This window comes from Cebus imitator, unplaced genomic scaffold (genome assembly GCF_001604975.1).
Source record: "Cebus imitator isolate Cc_AM_T3 unplaced genomic scaffold, Cebus_imitator-1.0 Scaffold261, whole genome shotgun sequence".
NCBI lineage: Eukaryota > Metazoa > Chordata > Mammalia > Primates > Cebidae > Cebus > Cebus imitator.
Window position 1 is genome coordinate 1,039,827 of NW_016107576.1, and position 20,104 is coordinate 1,059,930.

The 20,104-nt window shown below is 38.2% G+C and overlaps 1 protein-coding gene across 6 annotated transcripts in view; it reads right to left on the bottom strand.

Moving 5' to 3' along the window:
• The window catches only part of LOC108283472 (SSX family member 2 interacting protein), a 71,904-nt gene that overhangs the window by 26,303 nt on the left and 25,497 nt on the right, over nucleotides 1–20,104 (bottom strand). For 3 of the 6 annotated variants that reach the window (XM_017499828.2, XM_017499825.2, XM_017499832.2), the window contains exons 1-4: nucleotides 19,889–20,072; nucleotides 1,936–2,067; nucleotides 1,413–1,582; nucleotides 450–662 (exon numbers count right to left, since the gene is read on the bottom strand). In XM_017499828.2, the coding sequence (XP_017355317.1) occupies nucleotides 450–662; nucleotides 1,413–1,582; nucleotides 1,936–1,978 (426 nt within the window). In that variant the 5' untranslated portion in view covers nucleotides 1,979–2,067; nucleotides 19,889–20,072. Of the gene's footprint in view, nucleotides 1–449; nucleotides 663–1,412; nucleotides 1,583–1,935; nucleotides 2,068–11,329; nucleotides 11,375–19,636; nucleotides 19,794–19,888; nucleotides 20,073–20,104 lie in introns of those variants that run through there. The other 3 variants (XM_017499826.1, XM_017499827.1, XM_037728283.1) reach the window with 3 other exon arrangements.

Genomic DNA, 20,104 nt, shown 5'->3' on the forward strand with positions numbered 1-20,104 from the left:
AGTAGAGATGGGGTTTCACCATGTTGACCAGAATGGTCTCGATCTCTTGACCTCGTGATCCACCCGCCTCGGCCTCCCAAAGTGCTGGGATTACAGGCGTGAGCCACCGCGCCCGGCCTACAATAAGACTTTTAAATGAAGCATATACTTTATTAACCAAGATTTGATGGGGTGAGGGAATCCTTATTTTCCTAGAACATAAATATTTCCTAATCTAACTTTTTATAGATTCAGCAAGTCAAGTCAGCTCAACAAATTAATGCCTTCAATATGCTTTAGGTATTAGGAAGCAGATGTGCACAAATTATAAGTTCACTTTTACTTACTTGTTTAAAAAGAAAACCCTAAAGCTTTTTAAGAAAACCCTGAAATATTTGATAAAGTCAGTAAAAATTTATAGTATTCCATTATATAATTATGGCATTAAAATGAAGATATGCAATTTCTACCTTAAGTTTTGAGTAGCAGCTCTGTAGATGGTCCATATCACTTCCCAGCTTCAAATTCTGCGTCTCCACATTTTCCTGAGCTAGAAGGTTCTTCCGCTGAAGCACAAGCAGCTCATTCATACAATTTAAAACAGCTATTATATTTAATTCTCTCTTTGTCTCTTTACCTTTGGATTCTTCATATAATGAAGGAAAACCAAAAGTAGTCAATTCCTGGTAGGAGAAAATATTTTCTTAAAGTTGGTTACAGTTGAGGAGATATTGGTCAGAGGATACAAACTTTCAGTTAGAGAGGACAGTAAGTTCAATAGCTCTATTGTACCACACAGTGACAACAGCTAATAACAATGTACTGTATTTCTGAAATTGCTGAGAGAGTAGATCCTCACCACAAAAAATGATATAAGTATGTGAGGTATGCACATTAATTAACTTAAACCATTCCACAATGTATATTCTGAAATATCACATTGTACATGGAAAATATATACAATTTTTGTCAATTAAAAATTTAAAATAAATGTTATTTTAAAAGGTTGGTTATTGGACACATTGTAAAAAAAAAAAAAATCAAAAGACAGAAATCTTTTCTGAGAAATACAGAAACTACCTTGAAATAGTTAAGAAAACAGTAAATATCCCAAAGGACAAAGAGTTAAGAGGATGAGGCTCTTTCAGCCTCTGCTATGAATCTGTGACATGGAGCAAGGCATTTGTGTTTCTGCATCAATAAAGCGATGGCTAGACTCTCAGTGGAGGAGCCCCTGGGACAATGAGGAGGCTAAGCTTCTCCAAACAAAAAGCCTTGCATCTAGATGAGATCATCACCAAAATTATCTGATATCTAAGTTTCAGGGGCACCACATAAACAACAAACTCGTGTTTGACAAACGTTTTTCTCATAACTTTGATACATTCTATTATATAACATGATTTATGCTATTTTTAAAAGAAACATGTTACCTGATCAAGATATGAAATACTCTGTTCAATATTATCTTCTGTGCAGAAGGCACTGAAAAAACTGTGCACATTTTTTGATAAAGGTATTGAAGAACATAGCACTTGCTGTGAGTATAAACTTGATGGAGACATCTTTGTTTCTGAGGTATGTTGAGAGATAGTTTTGTTTTCTGAAAGAAAAGGCATTTATATAAATGATTTAGAAAAATGTGCATAAAACTAACATAATCTCCATTACTAAAGACTTTGAATTATATATACACGTAAACATAGATATAATATACACATACATATTTAAGGTATTTTCAAATTAGGACAAAGCTTCCTTTTTATGAAAACTATACACTTATTTTTCCAAAAAGATACAATTAAAGTGGTATTCTCAGTAGGCATTAAAGTATTTTATAACCATTGTCTCTCTTTAGTCACATCTTCAACATCTGCAATAATTATTTTATATTTTCATTGAAAAATTCACCACTGGAGTTTCTGCTTTAGTTTACGATTATTTAGACTTAGTTACCTGAAGACAGACCTGGATCTGTAACAGTCATCCAATCTCCCATAGCAATCTCTAGAGCCAGGATACCTGAGGAACTAGTTTAGCAGTGAAACATTTAGTCCAGCTGCTGTCACTCTTCTATGTAGGCATCTCCTTAAAAAGCAAATTACAGAATAATAGCATCTGATTTAAAATATGAAAGTCAAAATAAACGCAATGCTGTATGTACTTCAAAACAGAAAATTTTGCAATATTCATTCCCATGCACAGATACAGAACATGGTGTGTGTATATGGATATATATAAACATAAATAATACGTAAGGATCAAGATTAAAGGCTTCCCAAGTTCTACTGAGCTATTCATATTACTTTATATAAAAGATACATGGTACATGATTTGATTCGATATACATCTAAGGTACAGCACTGTACTAAGTAGTATTTCATATTATATCCTTTAAAATAAAATACAATTACTTATGTAGATGAGAAGATGAGAAACTTCTTCTTGGCCAGCATTCCCACTTTTGTTTGTTTTTACCAACTATATTGGCAAAACTTGTAAATTACAATTTCCAGTGTTGGCAACGATGTAGAGAAATGAACACTTCCACAGACTCTCTCCAGATTACAGCAATTTATACTACTACCAAGAAAGTTGACAATATGTATCAAATTTTAAAAATGAAAATATATTTTGATCCAGAAAAATCTACTTCTAAAAATATCATCCTAATAAAGCGATGTGTACAAAGATTAATCTAAAACTTGTTCTTTACGATAACAAAAAACCAAAAATAACATGTATGTTTTCATAGAACAATGGGTAAGTAAACAATATATTTATGCAGCATTTAAACATAACTGTGTACAATTAGGGTGGCTAACATACAACCAGAAATACAAACAAATGGTACACACTAAGACACCTTTTCTGTTTCCATTTATGTTTTCACTTTTTCACAGAGACAATGGAAAAGATAAATATTTCTCCATCACAAGAAAAACAATTCAAATGAAATTGTAAGTGGCAACTGGCAATTGATTTTAACGTCAGAGGGAAGAGGAGGAAGGGCAAAGACTGCAGGCAACCTGGGGAACACATGTCAACACTTTGGACAGCTGCTTCTTAGCTACAATAAATTGTGATCAAGGGGGAAGTGGTTGTATTCATCTTGATGTTTTTATGAGATACTGAAACTCTGGATTTTTATGTGAAGTCTCCCAATATCAAAACATTAGTAGCTAAATAATCTGAGAAGTACACTGGTATACACAAGTTCAATGCAAGTTGTGTACTTAAGATATATGCACTTGACTGTAAGCTCCACCTGAAACAACAGCACTATGTAATAAGCCAAATAAAATGTGTCTTTAGGCCAGATCTGGAGTGTGGATCAAGAGTTTACAATGATTATTCTAAATATTTAAGACGGTGGTAAAATATTCATAATATAATGTTAAATGAAAATTCAGGCCAGCCACAATGGCTCGTGCCTGTAATCCCAGCAATTTGGAAGGCTGAGATGGGGTGGGTGGGGGGGGAATCACTTGAGGTCAGGAGTTCATGACCAGCCTGGCCAACATGGTGAAATCCCTGTCTCTACTAAAAATACAAAAATTAGCCAGGCATGGTGGTGGGTGTCTGTAATCTCAGCTACTCAAGAGGATGAATCAGGAGAATCACTTGAACCCAGGAGGCGAAGGCTGCAGTGAGCCAAGATCACACCACTGCACTCCAGCCTGGGTTACAGAGTGAAACTTTAACTTAAAAAAAAAAAAGAAAGAAAAGAAAGAAAGAAATTTACATTCATCCAATAAATACTGAGCTCCTACTATGTGTTACTATATTTTTCTAGGCAAAAGGGAGGCCATGCTCTCAAGAAGTGAAGTTCTGATGGAGGTAGAAATAAGTACTAAACAAGCGAGTAACAGGCTAAATTAACATAACAGAGTGATAACTAAAAAGAAAATAAAACATGGTAATATGAGAGTATTAAGATAGGGAGCATCTGGATCAGGGAGAGAACGTCCACTGAAACGGGGACATCTGAAGTAAAACCTAAATGATATGGAGTCTGCCACAAGAAAATTGATGACCAGAGCAGCCCAGGTAAAGGACACAACAGATACAAAGGCCTAAGATGGATATTAATGTGTTAAGGATGATAACCAGAGAGGCCAGTATATTTGAAGCACAGTAAACAAGGATAGAGCGTAGCAAGTTGGATTTCCTGTAAACTGCAATGAAAATCTATTGATGTGTTTGTTGTAGGGAGGAAAGGAACATGTTCTCTTTTACACTTTAAGAAAGATTACTGTGGCTACTCTGTGAGTAGACTGTAGTTAGGCAATTGTAAAAAGCGGGAAGAAATCAGAAGGCTACTGCAATAGTTCAGGCAAGATGACCTGTGTAACAGTGGAAGCAGAAACAGGCAGATGAATTAGGGATGCATTCTGGAGACAGAACCTTCAGGACTCAAAGATGGATTGAAATGTGGGCAAAAAAGAAATCAAAGATGATTTTTAAGTCGTAAAGCAGCATACAATATATACTAAGGCAGATGATGTATGTGTCATGTTACATGTTATGATGTTACACACACACATACACACAGAGGGTAATTCAGTCTGGCAATGGTCTTTTGCCATTTTCCTACTCTGTGCTTGGTAAGGAAGGGCACCTTGAACTGTTTTGTTCTTCTTACTCTCCTTAAATGGGTGTCTTTAGCAACAGGATGAGAAAGATAAAGGCTGAGTCTATACCAACTAAGAATGAGTCTGATTTTACTTCTGGCTTTCTGAGATAATCACTGTAAGTAAAACAGAATCCAAGGGACGATAAACCCTCCTATTTTAATAGAACTCTGCTTTGAGTAAATTTCTTAATCTCTCTGAGCCATAGTTTCTTCACAGGTAAATTACCGTAACAATGAAACATCCCAAGAGAAAAGGCGTAAAGTACATATCCTAGGATATAAGTCATATTTAGCACACTGCTTGACATATAAGACACACATAAGCTAATATTCATCATCATCATCATCATCATCATCATTATCTAGACACAGGGCTATTTGGTATAAATGACAGCCTTCTAAAACCTGTAACAAAATGCACGCTGCTCTTAATAAAGGTTGAACATATATTCTTAGACGATCTAGAGACACATATCTTCATAAAGACACAGTAGGCAGTGAGCTAATTTCTGTAATCAACTGGTTGGGGGAAGAAACAAGATCAGAAGAAAACAGTAATAGGTACCTTTCCAATTTCTTTTTGTTCTGTCAAGATATTTGTAAATAAGACAATAGTGCCTTAAGTGTCTTTTCTCCTCATACAGAAAGAACACCAAAATATGTCTATTATATATCCATTCTTTAAAACTGCAAATTAAGTCAGTTACTCTCTCTCTGTGAATTTAGCTCTCCTGTATCTATAGGTTAGACAGTGAATTGTTCCCCATCCTATTGATACAAACAAACTTAATAAAATGTTTACAATGGAAACCAAAACCCCACTTTGAAGTCCTATGAAATGAAAAACTTATTAACAGTATACGATTTCACACAATCTAAAAGTTTCCATGAATCCTCTTCTGTTCAATGATGTACCAATTACATGCTAGGAGACTTGTGATAAAAGTTACCCAGTTTTTCCAAGAAAGGGGATTAAAACTCTTTATCAATACATACCCTAAAACTAAGAAATGAATTTAAGCAAATTATTGTATTCTGGCTCAATTATAGCTAAAACCGTATTGCTGAAGGTTGCAAAGTATTTTTATGAAGATGGTAAACTAAGTCAATGTTAATTTCAAAAGCAAAAGAAAAAGGTAACAGAAGCATATCTGTTTTGCATAAATATACTACCATCACAAGCCCAGTTCAACTTGAAAGTGTCAAATGCAACCAAGAAGGACTCCATGACAAAGTCAGTGCAGGAACACAGGTTCATATTATAAATTATATATTATAATTTATAATTTATAAATATTATAAATCAAATACTAGTAAGCTATTATATAGTGGACATGATTATTCCTCAAAAGTGGATTAAGAACTTAGTTATTCAGGCCGGATGCAGTGGCTCACACCTGTAATCCCAGTACTTTGGGAGGCCAAAGTCGGGGAATCACTTAGGGTCAGGATTTTGAGACCAGCCTGGTAAACATGGCGAAAACCCATATCTACTAAAAATGCAAAAATTAGCCAGGTTTAGTGGTGGGTGCCTATAGTCCTAACTACTTGAACTTGGGAGGTTAGGGTTGCAGTGAGCTGAGATCGCACTACTGCACTCCAGCCTGGGCAACAGAGTGAGACTCTTTCCAAAAAAAAAAAAAAAAAAACCTTAGTTATAGTAGTTACCATAGTTACATTAGAAGAAAATGGTAAGTAGTGATTCACATTTTAGTTCAAGTAATTTGTAATCTAACAAATATTCTCTCTTTATGAATATTATTGGTTAGGGTATGTGAAAGGAAAATATACCTTGTGACCCCAAAATCACTATGCCAAAGGGAAAAGTCAAGCTGGGAACTGCATGAGGCAAACGTGCTTCCCATTTTATTCCTAAATAGAATAGCTACAAGATAAAAAAGATACATTTGTCCAAAATTCCTTATGGGCCTCAAGATGTTTACCCTAAAACAGTTCTGTTAGATTTCACTCTTGCAGTTTAAATTGATAGCTTATCTCCCCAGGTGCGGGACAAAGGACAGAGCTCAAAGTCATCCCTCTGCTTACCTGAGACAAATACACATCTGATTGCTTCCTATGCCCTATTATTTACGTAAAAATGCAGATTCGATGAACCAGACTAAGGCATAAGTGACTATTCCTCTATCTTCCTCTCACATGTAAATTGCATATTCAGCGAAAGGCTGATCAAAGACCAAAAGAATGTAACCTTTCATCTGTGTCCTAGAAGCCCCCACCCCGCTTTCCCTTCCACTTCAAATTGTCCCACCTTTTCAGACTGAACATGAATGTACATCTTACACCTACTGACTGATGTCTCATGTCTCCCTAAAATACATAAAACCAAGCTGTGTCCCAACCACCTTGGACACATGTCGTCAGGACCTCCTGAGGCTGTGTCACAGATGTCTACTTAACCTTGGCAAAATAAACTAAATTGAGACCTGTCTCAGATACTTTTGGGTGCATAGCTAGCTACCCAAATTCCAAGATGGATTACATTCATGAGTGAATTTTATGAGCAAAACTTGAAGATTAAAGAATTTAAATATCTTGTAAAAGGCATTTCCTTCATCTAAGATTGTTGGGGAACAATCTTGAAATACATCACAGCAAGAAAAATGAATAAAGTAATCCATAAATAAGAGACATAATTTTGTTCATTAGTTGTGGGTAACATGTATACAGCCATCTAATAAACTTCCTTGTTCAAAGTACTTCTCATCATAGATTCCAATCAATGTTTTTATACTATAAAAGAAATCTTATAATAATTGCAGGAAAAGCATTACCTTACTATTTCTGAATAAGTACTTTTCAAGTACTGTCTTCCCTATATGTCGCTATGGGTTGCAAAGTACTAATGCCATATACTTCAGGTAGGAAATAAACAAGGGAACTCTGGTCTTTTCTGGGTAAAATGATCACGCAGAGTTTAAATGTGTCATTCTTTATGCCCAAGTGTTTTCTCTTTTGCTTTCTTTCTGTATTACAGATAGGAACTAGGGCTCAGAGAGATCAACAGGGTTGCCCACGGTCACATGTCTAATTGGTTGTGAAGCCAGGAAACAAATCTGATTTCAAAACTCTGTGCTCTTTTTTTTTTTTTTTTGAGATGGAATCTTGCTCTGTCGCCCAGGCTGGAGTACAGTGGCGTAATCTCAGCTCACTGCTACCTCCGCCTCCCGAGTTCAAGTGATTCTTCTGTTTTAGCCTCCTGAGTAGCTGGCATTATAGGTGGGTGCCTGGCTAATTTTTGTATTTTTGGTAGAGATGGGGTTTCACCATGTTGGCCAGGCTGCTCTCAAACTCCTGATCACAAGTGATCCGCCTGTGTCGGCCTCCCAAAGTGCTGGGATTACAGGCATTAGCCACTGTGCCCGGCCAACTCTGTGCTCTTTTCATTCTATCGCTATTCAACCTTCCAACTCTGAACACATAAATCTCTATCAAGTATGCACAAGCAACTGAAAATGGAATATAATAAAAATGATTTCCATTGTTTCTTTAGAAGACTGTGTTCTTATAATTCACTTTAAATGATTCCATTCAGAGCATACAATTCTCACCGGAACTTATACACTACTTAAATTGAGGCACACCTATAAAATTGATCTCTGCTTGGCCACAAACAATAGCTTTGTTCTTGTTTATACTTCTCTATCGTAAATATTAACATAACATTGAAACTAACTTTACAGACCTTTAGCAAAAACATCCTGTGGTTCTGGTTAATCACACCTGTTTCTTCGATCAGAAAAGTTCCTTGGCTAGCTCATCTTTTTCCTTCTACCCCAAAGACGAAGACGTTCTCAATGCACAACAATAACTTGTAGAACTTTGGGTAGGCTGTCTCTAAGATAGCTTTCAGTTATTCCTGCCTTCTGGTGGACATACCCTTGGGTTATTCTGTTCCTTGAATATGGGCTAGATTACTGACTAGCTTCCAACAAATAGAATACAGCAGAAGTGAAGGGATTTCACTTCCAAAATTAGGTTGTAAAAAGGCTGTGGCTTCACGTGAGGTTGTTTTTCACTTGCTGCCTCTTAGATCCCTCTTCCTGGGGAAAAGAAGCCATCACATTGGAGCAGCTCTATGAGAGGTCTGTGTGGCAAGGAACTGATGTCTGGGGTCAACAGACCTGAGGCCTGCCAAGAGCCACACAAGTGAGTTTAGAACTAGATCTTACCTCAGTCAAACCTTGAGATGACTGCAGCCCTAACAGCTTGACAGCCTAGTGAGACACGCTGAGCCAGAAGCACCCAGCTAAGCTGTGCTGACTCATCTATTGTAAGCTGGCTGCTTAAGCTGCTAAATTTTGGAGAAATCTGTTACGAAGCAATAGATTAATATGAGTTTTAAAATATGTATATGATATATAAATTTCTTGAGAAATTTCTGATTCCCTTCTAAAACTTATGACATAATTTACTGAAAGATAACTAAAACTGATGCTATACACTGCAAATGCCACTGATCAGGTTTTTAACAGTATCATTCAGTATTACAATTAATCATTTCATATTATTATGGTTACATGCCTTCCCCACTAGTTTATGAACTTCTAGAGGGCAGGGAATGTACGCATCTTTGTAGCCAACAGTACCTAAAAAATAGCGGATGCTCAGTAAATGTTTACAACATGAACAGAGTCCCACATATGGCACACTCACTTCAGCCTCTGTGCCTCCACCTGCTTTCTTCTTGCACCTATCTCAAAACTAACACTTTTGCAAAACAGTGCACAACCACCGTCCCCGGCCCACCAATCTCAGTCTCTAAGCCCTCCATATACTTACTGGTTTGTTTCACCTTTCCCAGCCACACTCTCAAGTACCACACATTTTACATTTCTGCGTACCCTACCACTAAGCTTAAAGGATGGCATAATCGATGAATACGCAAGTAAATAACTGATAGCAAATTAACATGTTTATTCTGGCAGGTAGAAATAGAATGCAGAGGAAGGAAAACAGCAATGGAAAAGGTGCAAAAGAAGAGTCAACCCTTTAGAGAAAAGAACTACTCTCAATTCTCATTTGTCTTGTCCTCTTCACCCCTAAATCTCTGCAGCTACAACTAAAAGAGAACTCTTCAGAAACACAGTATCCTGATTACAAGATTTTCCTCACAAAGTACACTACTTTAAGTGTTCTTTTCAAGCTCACTTGAAATTCAAACTTGAGAAGGTACAATTGCCTACCTACTCAGAATTCTAAAACAATTGCAGCTGTCAGAAAATAATAGCTTTCCACAATAGAGGAACATGGTAACTTTATACCATCTGGGCTTCTAAACATTGCACAGAATTTTTCACAAACAGAGCTAACTAAAGTCTTTGCTAAAATCTCACAAAGTTAGAGTTACCAGGCTGTTGGATTAAGAAAATAAAGCTAAGTCTTTTAACATTAGTCCTATCTTACAAATTCAGTCCTAAAACTTAAGAATTTAGTTATCAGTATTTACTCTTGAAAACTAAATATATTACAATTATTTAAAACTATAATACCACCTTCAACTATGATTTTGTTACAAAAGAGACTATAGCTTTGAATTCCATTACAAATATCTCTGCACCTTAAAATCGTTCAGATGCACACATCAGTACAAAAACACATTAAATCCAACCTCAGAAAATCTACCCTTTACTAATTTAAAATCTAACCTATTTCTTCTGAGTGGTGTAATTTTATAGATATTTTCCATAGAAATAACCTCTTCCTAATAAATTTAAATATACATGAATGGCGGAAACTCAAAAATTGATATTAACAATTTCCCTTTGTTTTGTGGCCAATAGAGGATTTATAGTTGGAAAGTACAGTGCAAACAATGCAAGCCTCAAGGGCCCAGGTCAAGACTGGGTCATATCTGCATGAAGAAACTCATTTCAAGAGTTTCTCTTCAAGCTGGTTTCCTCACCTGGAAAATGGGGTGATGATAATCTACTTCTTAGGGTTATGGGTATTTAACGGAATAAGAGGTAGAAAACTAAGTACACTATAACTAGGACATAGGGTACTGGTTTAATAACACATGTGCCAGGAGCTATTCTAAATGCTTTACGTATATTATTAAGTCAATCTTCACAACAACCCTATATTATTTTTTCCCTTTTACGGATAAGGAAATTGATGGGAGAGGTTAGGTAATTTGCCCAAGATCACAGAGCTAGCAAGTGGCAGAGGCAGGAATCCAATCCCCAACCCCACATTGGACAAAGCCCATTCTCTTAACCATCACACATTGTTGCTTCAGTGGGTGAGGGGCTCAGGAAGCAGCATCTCCTCCTACCACTCCTTTAGGAACCAGTAAAGACAGAACTCAATCATATCTCCCAACTGGGCTCAGACTGCATAACATAGTGTGAACACACAAATTATGGTACTATTCATAGTGTATCTCTGGGTTGTATTTATGTGTATCTCTGGGTTGAGGGATATAATCTCAGTGAAGTTCCTGGCCAAAATCTGCCATTAGAAGGCTATCCTCAGCTTAGAGGGTAGCATACTGTTCTTTAAATTCCTTATATCTTTGAAAGAACATACCGTTCTTTAAATTCTACCATTCTTTAAACATTTAAAGAACATACCGTTCTTTAAATTCCTTATATCTTTGAACTGATCATTCCTGCAGTATGAGAAATACTATAGTAAAAGAGTTAAAATCTAAAGTTAGACCATCCAGTTCAAAACCCTGGCTTCCCCACTTACAGACTAAGTGATCCTGAACATAAATCTTCTCTGGGCCCCACTTTCCTCATCTGCAAAAGGAGAGTAAAAGCAGTTTATCTCAAAAAATTAGGTGGTTAAATAGTAAATTCAGTTATTAAATTTCTTCAGTTATTTTATTAAATAAGCTTATGCATGTAGAGGGTTCAAAAAAAGGTCTTGGGTATATGGTAAGTGCTCAATAAATATTAGCTATTACTAGCTATTTTACTCTTGGAAAGGCTTGCATCATATTTTGTTAAGCAATTTAAAAAAGTTACAAAACCATATCTAACACGAGCTTATTGGTTTTTAGAAAAAAAAAAAAAACCACTGCAAAACCATATCTAACACGAGCTTATTGGTTTTTAGAAAAAAAAAAAAAACACTGTCAGTAGATATATACAGGTATAAATTCTACTCTATATAAACACAGAAGTTTGTATAAGGACAGAAAATATTGGAAGAAAAAAACTTAAAAATGGGGAAAAGGCAAGGGTAGGACTTTCATTCCTTTCTTTATATACTTTCAAGCACAAAAATATAATTTTTACTTTATTGTCTGTCTTCCAAATTTTCTATAAATGAATGTGTTTTCCACATAAAGAAAAAAAAATATATGTTTTTAGAAGGCAATTATGGTGACGATAAGCAGAGGAAATGGGGATGAACAGCACCACTCTCAAACACCAAAACTAATGGTAGAATGGCACGAGTGATTTTTAAAAATGCATAAAATAAAAAGGCAAGCAGCCTTGTTGGGCAAAAACTGGTTAGAAAATTATACAGATGCCCTAGAGTTTTTTAAGATAATCAATTATATAAGGAAAATAGCACTTTACCAGAGGTCAGTGGTTTGGGCAATTCCAGCAGTATACAAATTTTGAAATGTATAAATCCTTCCACTAATCAATTATACTTCTAGGCACATAAGAGAGCAAGCATAATATATATTGAGGACATTGTTGAATTGCAGTATTATTTGAAATGGCAAAAAACTAGAGACAATCTTAATATCCATCATGGTCAAACAGTTAAAAGCCAACACATATGGTACAGCCAGGCTATTCTGGGATTATTACAGATGAAAGCACATCTGCATGTACAGCACAAAAAAAGAAGTTACAGGTTAGAACAGTATGATCATCATTTTTTGTTAAATCAAACTACCTATAAATTTAGGGGCAAGTTCTGGAAAAATTACGAACTATTACAAATGACCTTCTTGGGGATGGAATGATTGGGTATAGGGAGTGGTGGAAGGCCAGGGCTTTCTCCTCTTCCACAGCATATCTGTATATAGCTTGAATGTTTTAGGAGCATGTATTATTCTGTACAATTTTTAGAGGCAGAGTATTTAAGCACGGTTAAATGAGATAATGTGTGAAAGTACTCTTAGCTCAATTCCAGAAAGTAGCACCTGCCCATGAGTGGAAATCTTAACTAAGACAAATGCCACCAATCAAGTACACTTCTAGCACCTATTCCACATACGCATGCATACCCATGAGCAAAGGTAATGCAGTTTTCACATATATGGGAATGTCTGTGGGAACCTGGCCCATCAGGAAGACAGGGAACAGAAACACAGAGGCCAGACTTTTCCCCAACTGCTGTGAAGGGCAAACCCATGGAGTGCTGGCAGACCTGGCAAAAGTGGACTCTCCCACTGGCTTAATGAACAATCCAAACTTGGTAGGAGGAAAGAGGGAAATTGACTTTATAACTATTAACATGATCTTCAAAAAATGAATGCTCTTAACCTTCAATGAATGAAACAACTAAGAAGGTCCATTTCCACTTCAAGAGAGCAGTTCACAAAGTTAAACACAGTAGGGACTTAATCTGTGTACACCATCTGATATTCCATTATACACTGACTTTTTATCGCTATGTTTTCACCTGTTTTGGACTTGGCTGCCAATTACACTGTTAGTTTTCCCTGAGAGAGCATTGGACTGAGCATCAGAGGCCACGGTTCTCAGCAACACTTCTATTATTTACTGAGTAACCTTGAACTGGTCATAATTTTTTCAGGTTTCAGTTTCCACATCTGTAAAATTATGAAGTCAAACTGGATGTCCTTTAAAGAATTTCCAGTTCTATTACCTTTGATTTTTACATTTCTCATGGGACCCAATATGGAACTAAGTACAGCTATTTATATCAAAATTATTTTTTCTTCACTTTTTCTTTTTCTTTTTTTTGAGATGGAGTCTTCATTCTGTTGTCCAGGCTGGAGTGAAGTGGCACAATCTTGGCTCACTGCAACCTCTGCCTTCCAGGTTCAAGTAATTCTCCTGCCTCAGCCTCCCAAGGTATGTAACCTACAGGTGCATACCACCGCACCCAGCTAACATTTGTATTTTTAGTAGAGACAGGGTTTCATCATGCTGGCCAGACTGGTCTCAAACACCTTGGCCAGACTGGTCTTGAACTCCCAACCTTGTGGTCTGCCTGCCTGGGCCTCCAAAGTGCTGGAATTATAGGCATGAACCACCATGCCCAGCCTTTTCTTCACATTTTTATAACAATGTGCATGTATTGTCTTTACAACCCAATGTTTAGCAAATGAGATGCTACATAACTTTAATAATTTATTAAGCTGTAGCATTTACTTGGAACAATTGTAAGCATTATATGTGTATGAATTTATTCAACCTTACAATGATCCACATAAATACTTTCCAAGATAAGGAAACTGAAGCCTGGAGTTTTCTTGACCTAGGACACAGAGCTATAACACAACAAAGCCAAAATGCAAACCCTGGTAGTCTAGCACATTTAACATTACACCCTACTATCTTTATTACAGGAGAGGGTAAAGTATACACTATTCAAGCCTTTTCTAAGTTCTGGGATACATGTGCAGAAAGTGCAGGTTTGTTACATGTGCCATGGTAGTTAGCTGCACCTATCAACCTGTCATCTAGGTTTTAAGATCCACAGGTATTAGGTATTTGTCCCAATGCTCTTCCTCCCCTCAAGCTGCTTTTTCAAACTGAACAAGTATTCGCTTCTTTACCACCTCACCTGAAACTAAATTATCCTCAAATAATTATGCCAATTAAATAACTGGAATGGGAACTGTACAAAAGCAGTCCATATATTAAATGCTGTATGTAGCAATTCAAAAATTTTTTGAAAAATCTAGCAAATATATTGCCAGTCTTTCCCTGCACTGCCATCCCTTCTCTCTGCACTTCTAGAACACATAATATGAACTCTATCACAGACCAGACCTAACTGGAATAAAATTTCTCTCCCATCACCTCAACTGAGTTCTTGGTTGGCAGGCTTGTCAGCATATTTTTGTACCCCACTTCCATATTAGGCATCATCAACGATGCAAGGTTGGACCCCAATCAAGACTACAGAATGAACATCCAACTAAGTTCAAGGATGTATTAGCGTAAGGTTTGCTACTGTTTTAGTAAAATAGGCAAGTCAACACTTTATGCCACAACTTAGAAGGGCTTTCAATCTAATCTTGATTGGTGCCAGCTCAGAGAAAGAGCAAGGTGATTCAGGGTATGAATCAAGAGCATGACAATTTAGAAACCATGTATCAGTTTCAAATTCTTCCAGTGTACACATAGGAATAGCAGCAATCATATTCTTACAAGATGATTACTAAGAAAAGCGAAAAAAAAAAGGCACTTTTTAGAAGTCTATCAACTTCTAAGGTTAAAAGTCAGCTAAGATCCAAATCCAATCTAAAAATTACTATTTATTGGTATTTCACTCCTCAAATAATGAAATGGTAATAATATCCACTAAAGGCATTGGAAATAAATAAACCAAACATAATTCATCAATCTACTAAGCGTTTTTTCAATGATTTAGCCCAAATTCAATCATTTTTTATAGTTCTCAAAGTGTGGTCCTGGAACCAGCAGCATCAACATCACCTGGGAACTTGCTAAAAATGCAAATTATCAAGTTCCATTCCAGATTGAGAAACTTTAGTGGTGGACCAAAAAATCAGTGTTTTAGCAGAACCTCCATGTGATTCTGACACAAAGTTTGAGAATCACTGCTGTGTTCTACAGAATGTGGTTCAGTATAAATTAGCATTCTATTTATAAGCAGTTTCAATTAGAGAACACCAAAAAGGAATTCTTATCTAAGGGTCCTACAAAATAGATTCCATGAATGATGTAAAAGTATTCCAAAGTACTAAATGGAGGTTGAAAATAACAGTCCTAGGGAATGCCAGAGTAAGCAACTTATTAAGTTTTGGAGGGTGGGGGAAACTCTGAAAAACAAACAGTTCATCAGCGGAACATTCATTTATCCTCACACACTCTACAACCCAGCAAGTCCATTCCTAGTGAAACCCAAGAGAAACTCTTGCCTACATATGCCAGGAGATGTGCACACATACAGCACCATTCTTCACAACAGCAGAGAAGCACAAGAGTATCACCCTGGAAACAACCCAAAAATCACCAACAAGAGATGAATAAATTATGTCATATTCACAAAATGGAATATTATGCAGTAACCAGAAAACCTCAGTGACACATAATACAAATTTCAGCATTATAGAGTGAAAAATTTTCAGAAGATAGGGTATGTAACATAGTTTTTAATTAAGTGACCCAACTATATTTTAAAAGACACCAAGGGAAGGCTGGGCACAGTGGCTCTTGTCTGTAATCCCAGCACTTTGGGAGGCTGAGGCGGGCAGATCACGAGGTCAGGAGATCAAGACTATCCCGGCTAATACAGTAAAACCCTGTCTCTACTAAAAATACAAAACATTAGCTGGGCGTGGTGACAGGTGCCTGTAGTCCCAGCTACTGGAGAGGCTAAGGCGGGAGAATCACCTGAACCCAGGAGGCAGAAGTTGCAGTGAGCTGAGATCGCGCCACTGCACTTCAGCCTGGGTGACAGAGCAAGACTCTGTCTCAAAACAAAACAAAACAAAACACAACACAACACAACACAACACAACACAACACAACACCAAGGTAATGATGAATAAAGGATTTGGTAAATAATTGCATCAGGTGAAGGAATGTGGAAAAAGAAATGGACAGGCCCATAGAGTTATGCAGAGGGTTAGGTGGTGCTTATGGTATTATTAAAATTATAAAGGGACCAATTAAACAAATGTGTCATAAGCCATGGAATATAATCTAATTCTTTGCACCGGAAGTTCTTTAAAATGCTTTAAATACATATATATACTGTTCCTCAAATATTTCAAACAATTCTAAATTCTACCCAGTCAGATTGGCTGTAGAGGCACCAAGAGTCCTGTGTCCTTCGCCTTACTGCCAACTCGGGTTAAAATGTTTTGGGTCCCAAAACCCAAAGCCAATGACCCTCTTTCTTTAGAAGTACAAGAACAGGCAATTCGGACTACAGTTTCAGAGGATCTATGAAGCCATTCATTTGCAAAGGGTCCATGGATGGGGAGTTAATAACTCCTGTACTAGCTAATTATGTGAAACTGGTAGGGGAGAAGTTGATGATGAACTCAGAGTATCTACTGCATGCCAGATGGTGTTAAAGGAGTTTAATTTCTATTTAAAAACTTATTTTTGCTAATTCAAAAGACTATTTCTTCTCTTATCTCAGAATCCTACACTGCTAGAGCCTGACATTTTCGTCTGACACTCAGATTCTGCACTGCATTATAATTGTGTTATTTCTCCTATTGAATTGCAGGTTGCTTGAAAATGAGGAATTATCTTATTTAATTCGTATCCCCATTCTTCCAGTCTTAAAAGTATAAGATACTCAAGAAAGGTTTCTTGTATAAATAATTATTTCTGCTTTTCTAGAGTTTCTGAGAGCTTCAGCAAAATATACCTCAAGTCTAATTGCTGTGTGAGACTCCTGTCTTTCAGATATTTGGATTATGTTCAATACATTTTGGATCATTCAAATTACTGATTTTGGTGGAAATACCCTTCTGAAGTAAAAATCAAATATAATTTCCCTACATAAAACCTTCTGAAGATTCCCTGTAATCTACCAGTCAATGTTTACAGCACTGTTCTACAGTCTTATTAATACGATAACCCCAACCTGGTCCAACTCTACCAAACCACCTGTAACTCCTCAACTGTACACTGCTGCAGAATGCACCAGCTGCTTGACAAACTCCACTGCCTCAGCCAGACACAGCTGAAATTCTCGTTCTTTTCGAAAGCCTTCCTGTATTTGTTGTGAGACTTTTTTTTGCCCTCTCCCTTACTGTACTGATAATTTCCAAAATACAGTTCCGAAAGGCAAGACTCATCTTTTTACCCTCAGGTCAGGCAAGTAGCAGCTTACTAAGCGTTTAATGAATGTTTATTGAAAGAATTATTAAAGCACAATTCAGTAAGTCTGCTGGTACTACATAAAATACTGGCCCACAATCAAAAGGCATGATTCTAGGTTGTTTTTCATTACTAACGGTGCATTTCTCTGTTCTATCTCATCCCATAAACCATGAATTCAAGATAACTTGTACCTTCACTTCTAACCATATCACCACTACCAAAGCCACAAAACAAACCCATGTCGTATCAAAACCTCTTTGTATCATGAGCAAATGGTCAGACCAATAAGGAAGCATATTGACAGCTATTGAAAAGATATGGAAGAAAATAATTTAAAAATCTTTGAAAGCAATCCAATTTAAGCATGTGAAATGAATTAAAATCACACAATTCTGGGGCCGCGTCTTTTCATGCACCTAGTTTCTCTAGGTGCATACTACATAGAAAGCACTCAAATGTCTACTTTATAAAACCGGTGTCAGGGCCAGCTTTGGCCAAAGAGCAGACTGTCAAGTATTAGGAGATCCCAAGTATATAATAGGACATTGTGCCGGACTTGAGGTCTTTAGCGAACAATTTCAGCATAACATTTTAGTTTTCTCATCTATCTGTCTCATTATGTTTAGAACATAATGTGCTATAACAAGCCTTGTCGCAAAGCATAATGTGTGATGAGATCTCCACATTTCATCCTAGAATAAGTCTTCACAGTTATCTTCAAGCCGCCTCACCCATGTTACGTAATCCATGAGCTTTATTATCTTCACTGTACAGCTGGGGAAAGAGAAGGGAAGGAAGAGTATAAAATGACTTGGCTTAAGAGGCCCAGCCAGTCACTGATTAACTATAGTTCCTAACCCTCTTCTCAAAGAACCGTTTTTGAGAAACTTTCATTGACAGCAGGCAGAACAGAGTATTAAATTAGTTAAGCTTTCCTCACTTGTTTACTGTGAATGAATAACCTAAGCTGCCTAGGCCTGTAGGTTGATAGTTTTAGGATAAGAGATTTCATGGAACGAGTTTTGCCGACTGGATCCAAATTCATAAATCTACCTCGAACTTCTAAATATCAAGACAGCTTGATGTCAACTTGAAAGGCATTTCTTTTCTCTCCAAATTTCCAATTCTTTACAAATTTTATTCGGGCTCCTAAATGAGTCAAGTCACATCAACCTTTCTAGTTCAGGATCAAACTACAGGACTACCAGAATTTTCTTCTACCCCAGAGTAAGCCAATCCCCCATGAACCATGAAGGGTTCCATGACATCCATTGCTCACAGCAAACCCTAGACCTTGACTCTAATCTGAATTGCCAGGGAGCCCAGGAAGTTCAAGAAGCCTCCACCCTTACACTTCTAAACCACCCTCTTTTCTAATCCTCAACCTATTACAGCCTCCAGAAAAATCTCAATTCTCTTAGATTCAACAAGAACTTTATCAGCGTTGCTAGTAATGACAGTTTGGCATTTACAACTATGGGCCCTGAAACTGAGTAATAATCTAAAAATTTCCATATTATACATGATGACAGCAAATTATTTAGTAGATTCTATGCCCTGAGCCCAAGCGATCTGCCTAAACGGGCAATTAGCACAGGCTCAAAAAAGGTACAGGGAGCTTACAATTCAGTTTACTGTCATTGACTATAAAAATTCTAAACCAAAGTATTTTCACACATGCCTGCCTCTTGGATGATATAAGTTCTTCCCCTAGACTTTTTATTAGACCACTATCTGGGTTCTCTTCCACTGCAGCGGCCACTGGCCACCCAATAAGTCATTTTAAAGACTGCCTATTGCGGCTGCACTGACAAATCGCTAAAGGCCGCCTGCTCCACGGCCGCTTTGAGGCTCTGCAGCCCCAAATTGGCTATCCCCTCCTCCTCCGCATCTCCACGCCGCTTGTCCTCCTACACTGGGCGCCACCCTCGCTCCATCCCGGAGAGGGTTTGGGGCTCCTTGAGCAAGAACATTCCGCGGGCTCACCGCCGCGAGCGCCAGCGAGCGCGGTCCCGGGGCCAGCACCTACCTCCCACCTCCTCTTCCAGGCGCGGCCCGGGTCGACGCTCACCCGCACCCTGCAACGGCCCCAACCGCCGCGCGCAGCCTCCCGCCGAGCCGCGGGGCGCTGAGCCAGGTACCAGCTCTCACCTCCGCGCGCGTCCGCCCCGCGCCGGCGCCCACCCCACCCCCGCCCCGGCACCCACCCGGCGCCCACCCCACCCCCGCCCCTGCCTGGCGGGGCGCGTCACAATCCCCGCCGCGAGGCGCGGCCGCTCACCGTCACGGCCCCCGGGAGCGGCGGGGAGTCACCGCTCCGCGTCCTAGCCCGGCTCCCGCAGCCCCGAGGGCCAGCAGCGCCTCACAGCGCCTCCCGCCGGCGGCTCCTCCTCCGCCGCGGACTCCCGCCTTCCCGCCCCTCGCGGCCGCCTCCCGGCCTCCGCAGGTTCTTGAGGTTCCCACCCCGCCCCAGCGCGCCGGCGCCGCAGGCTCTGCC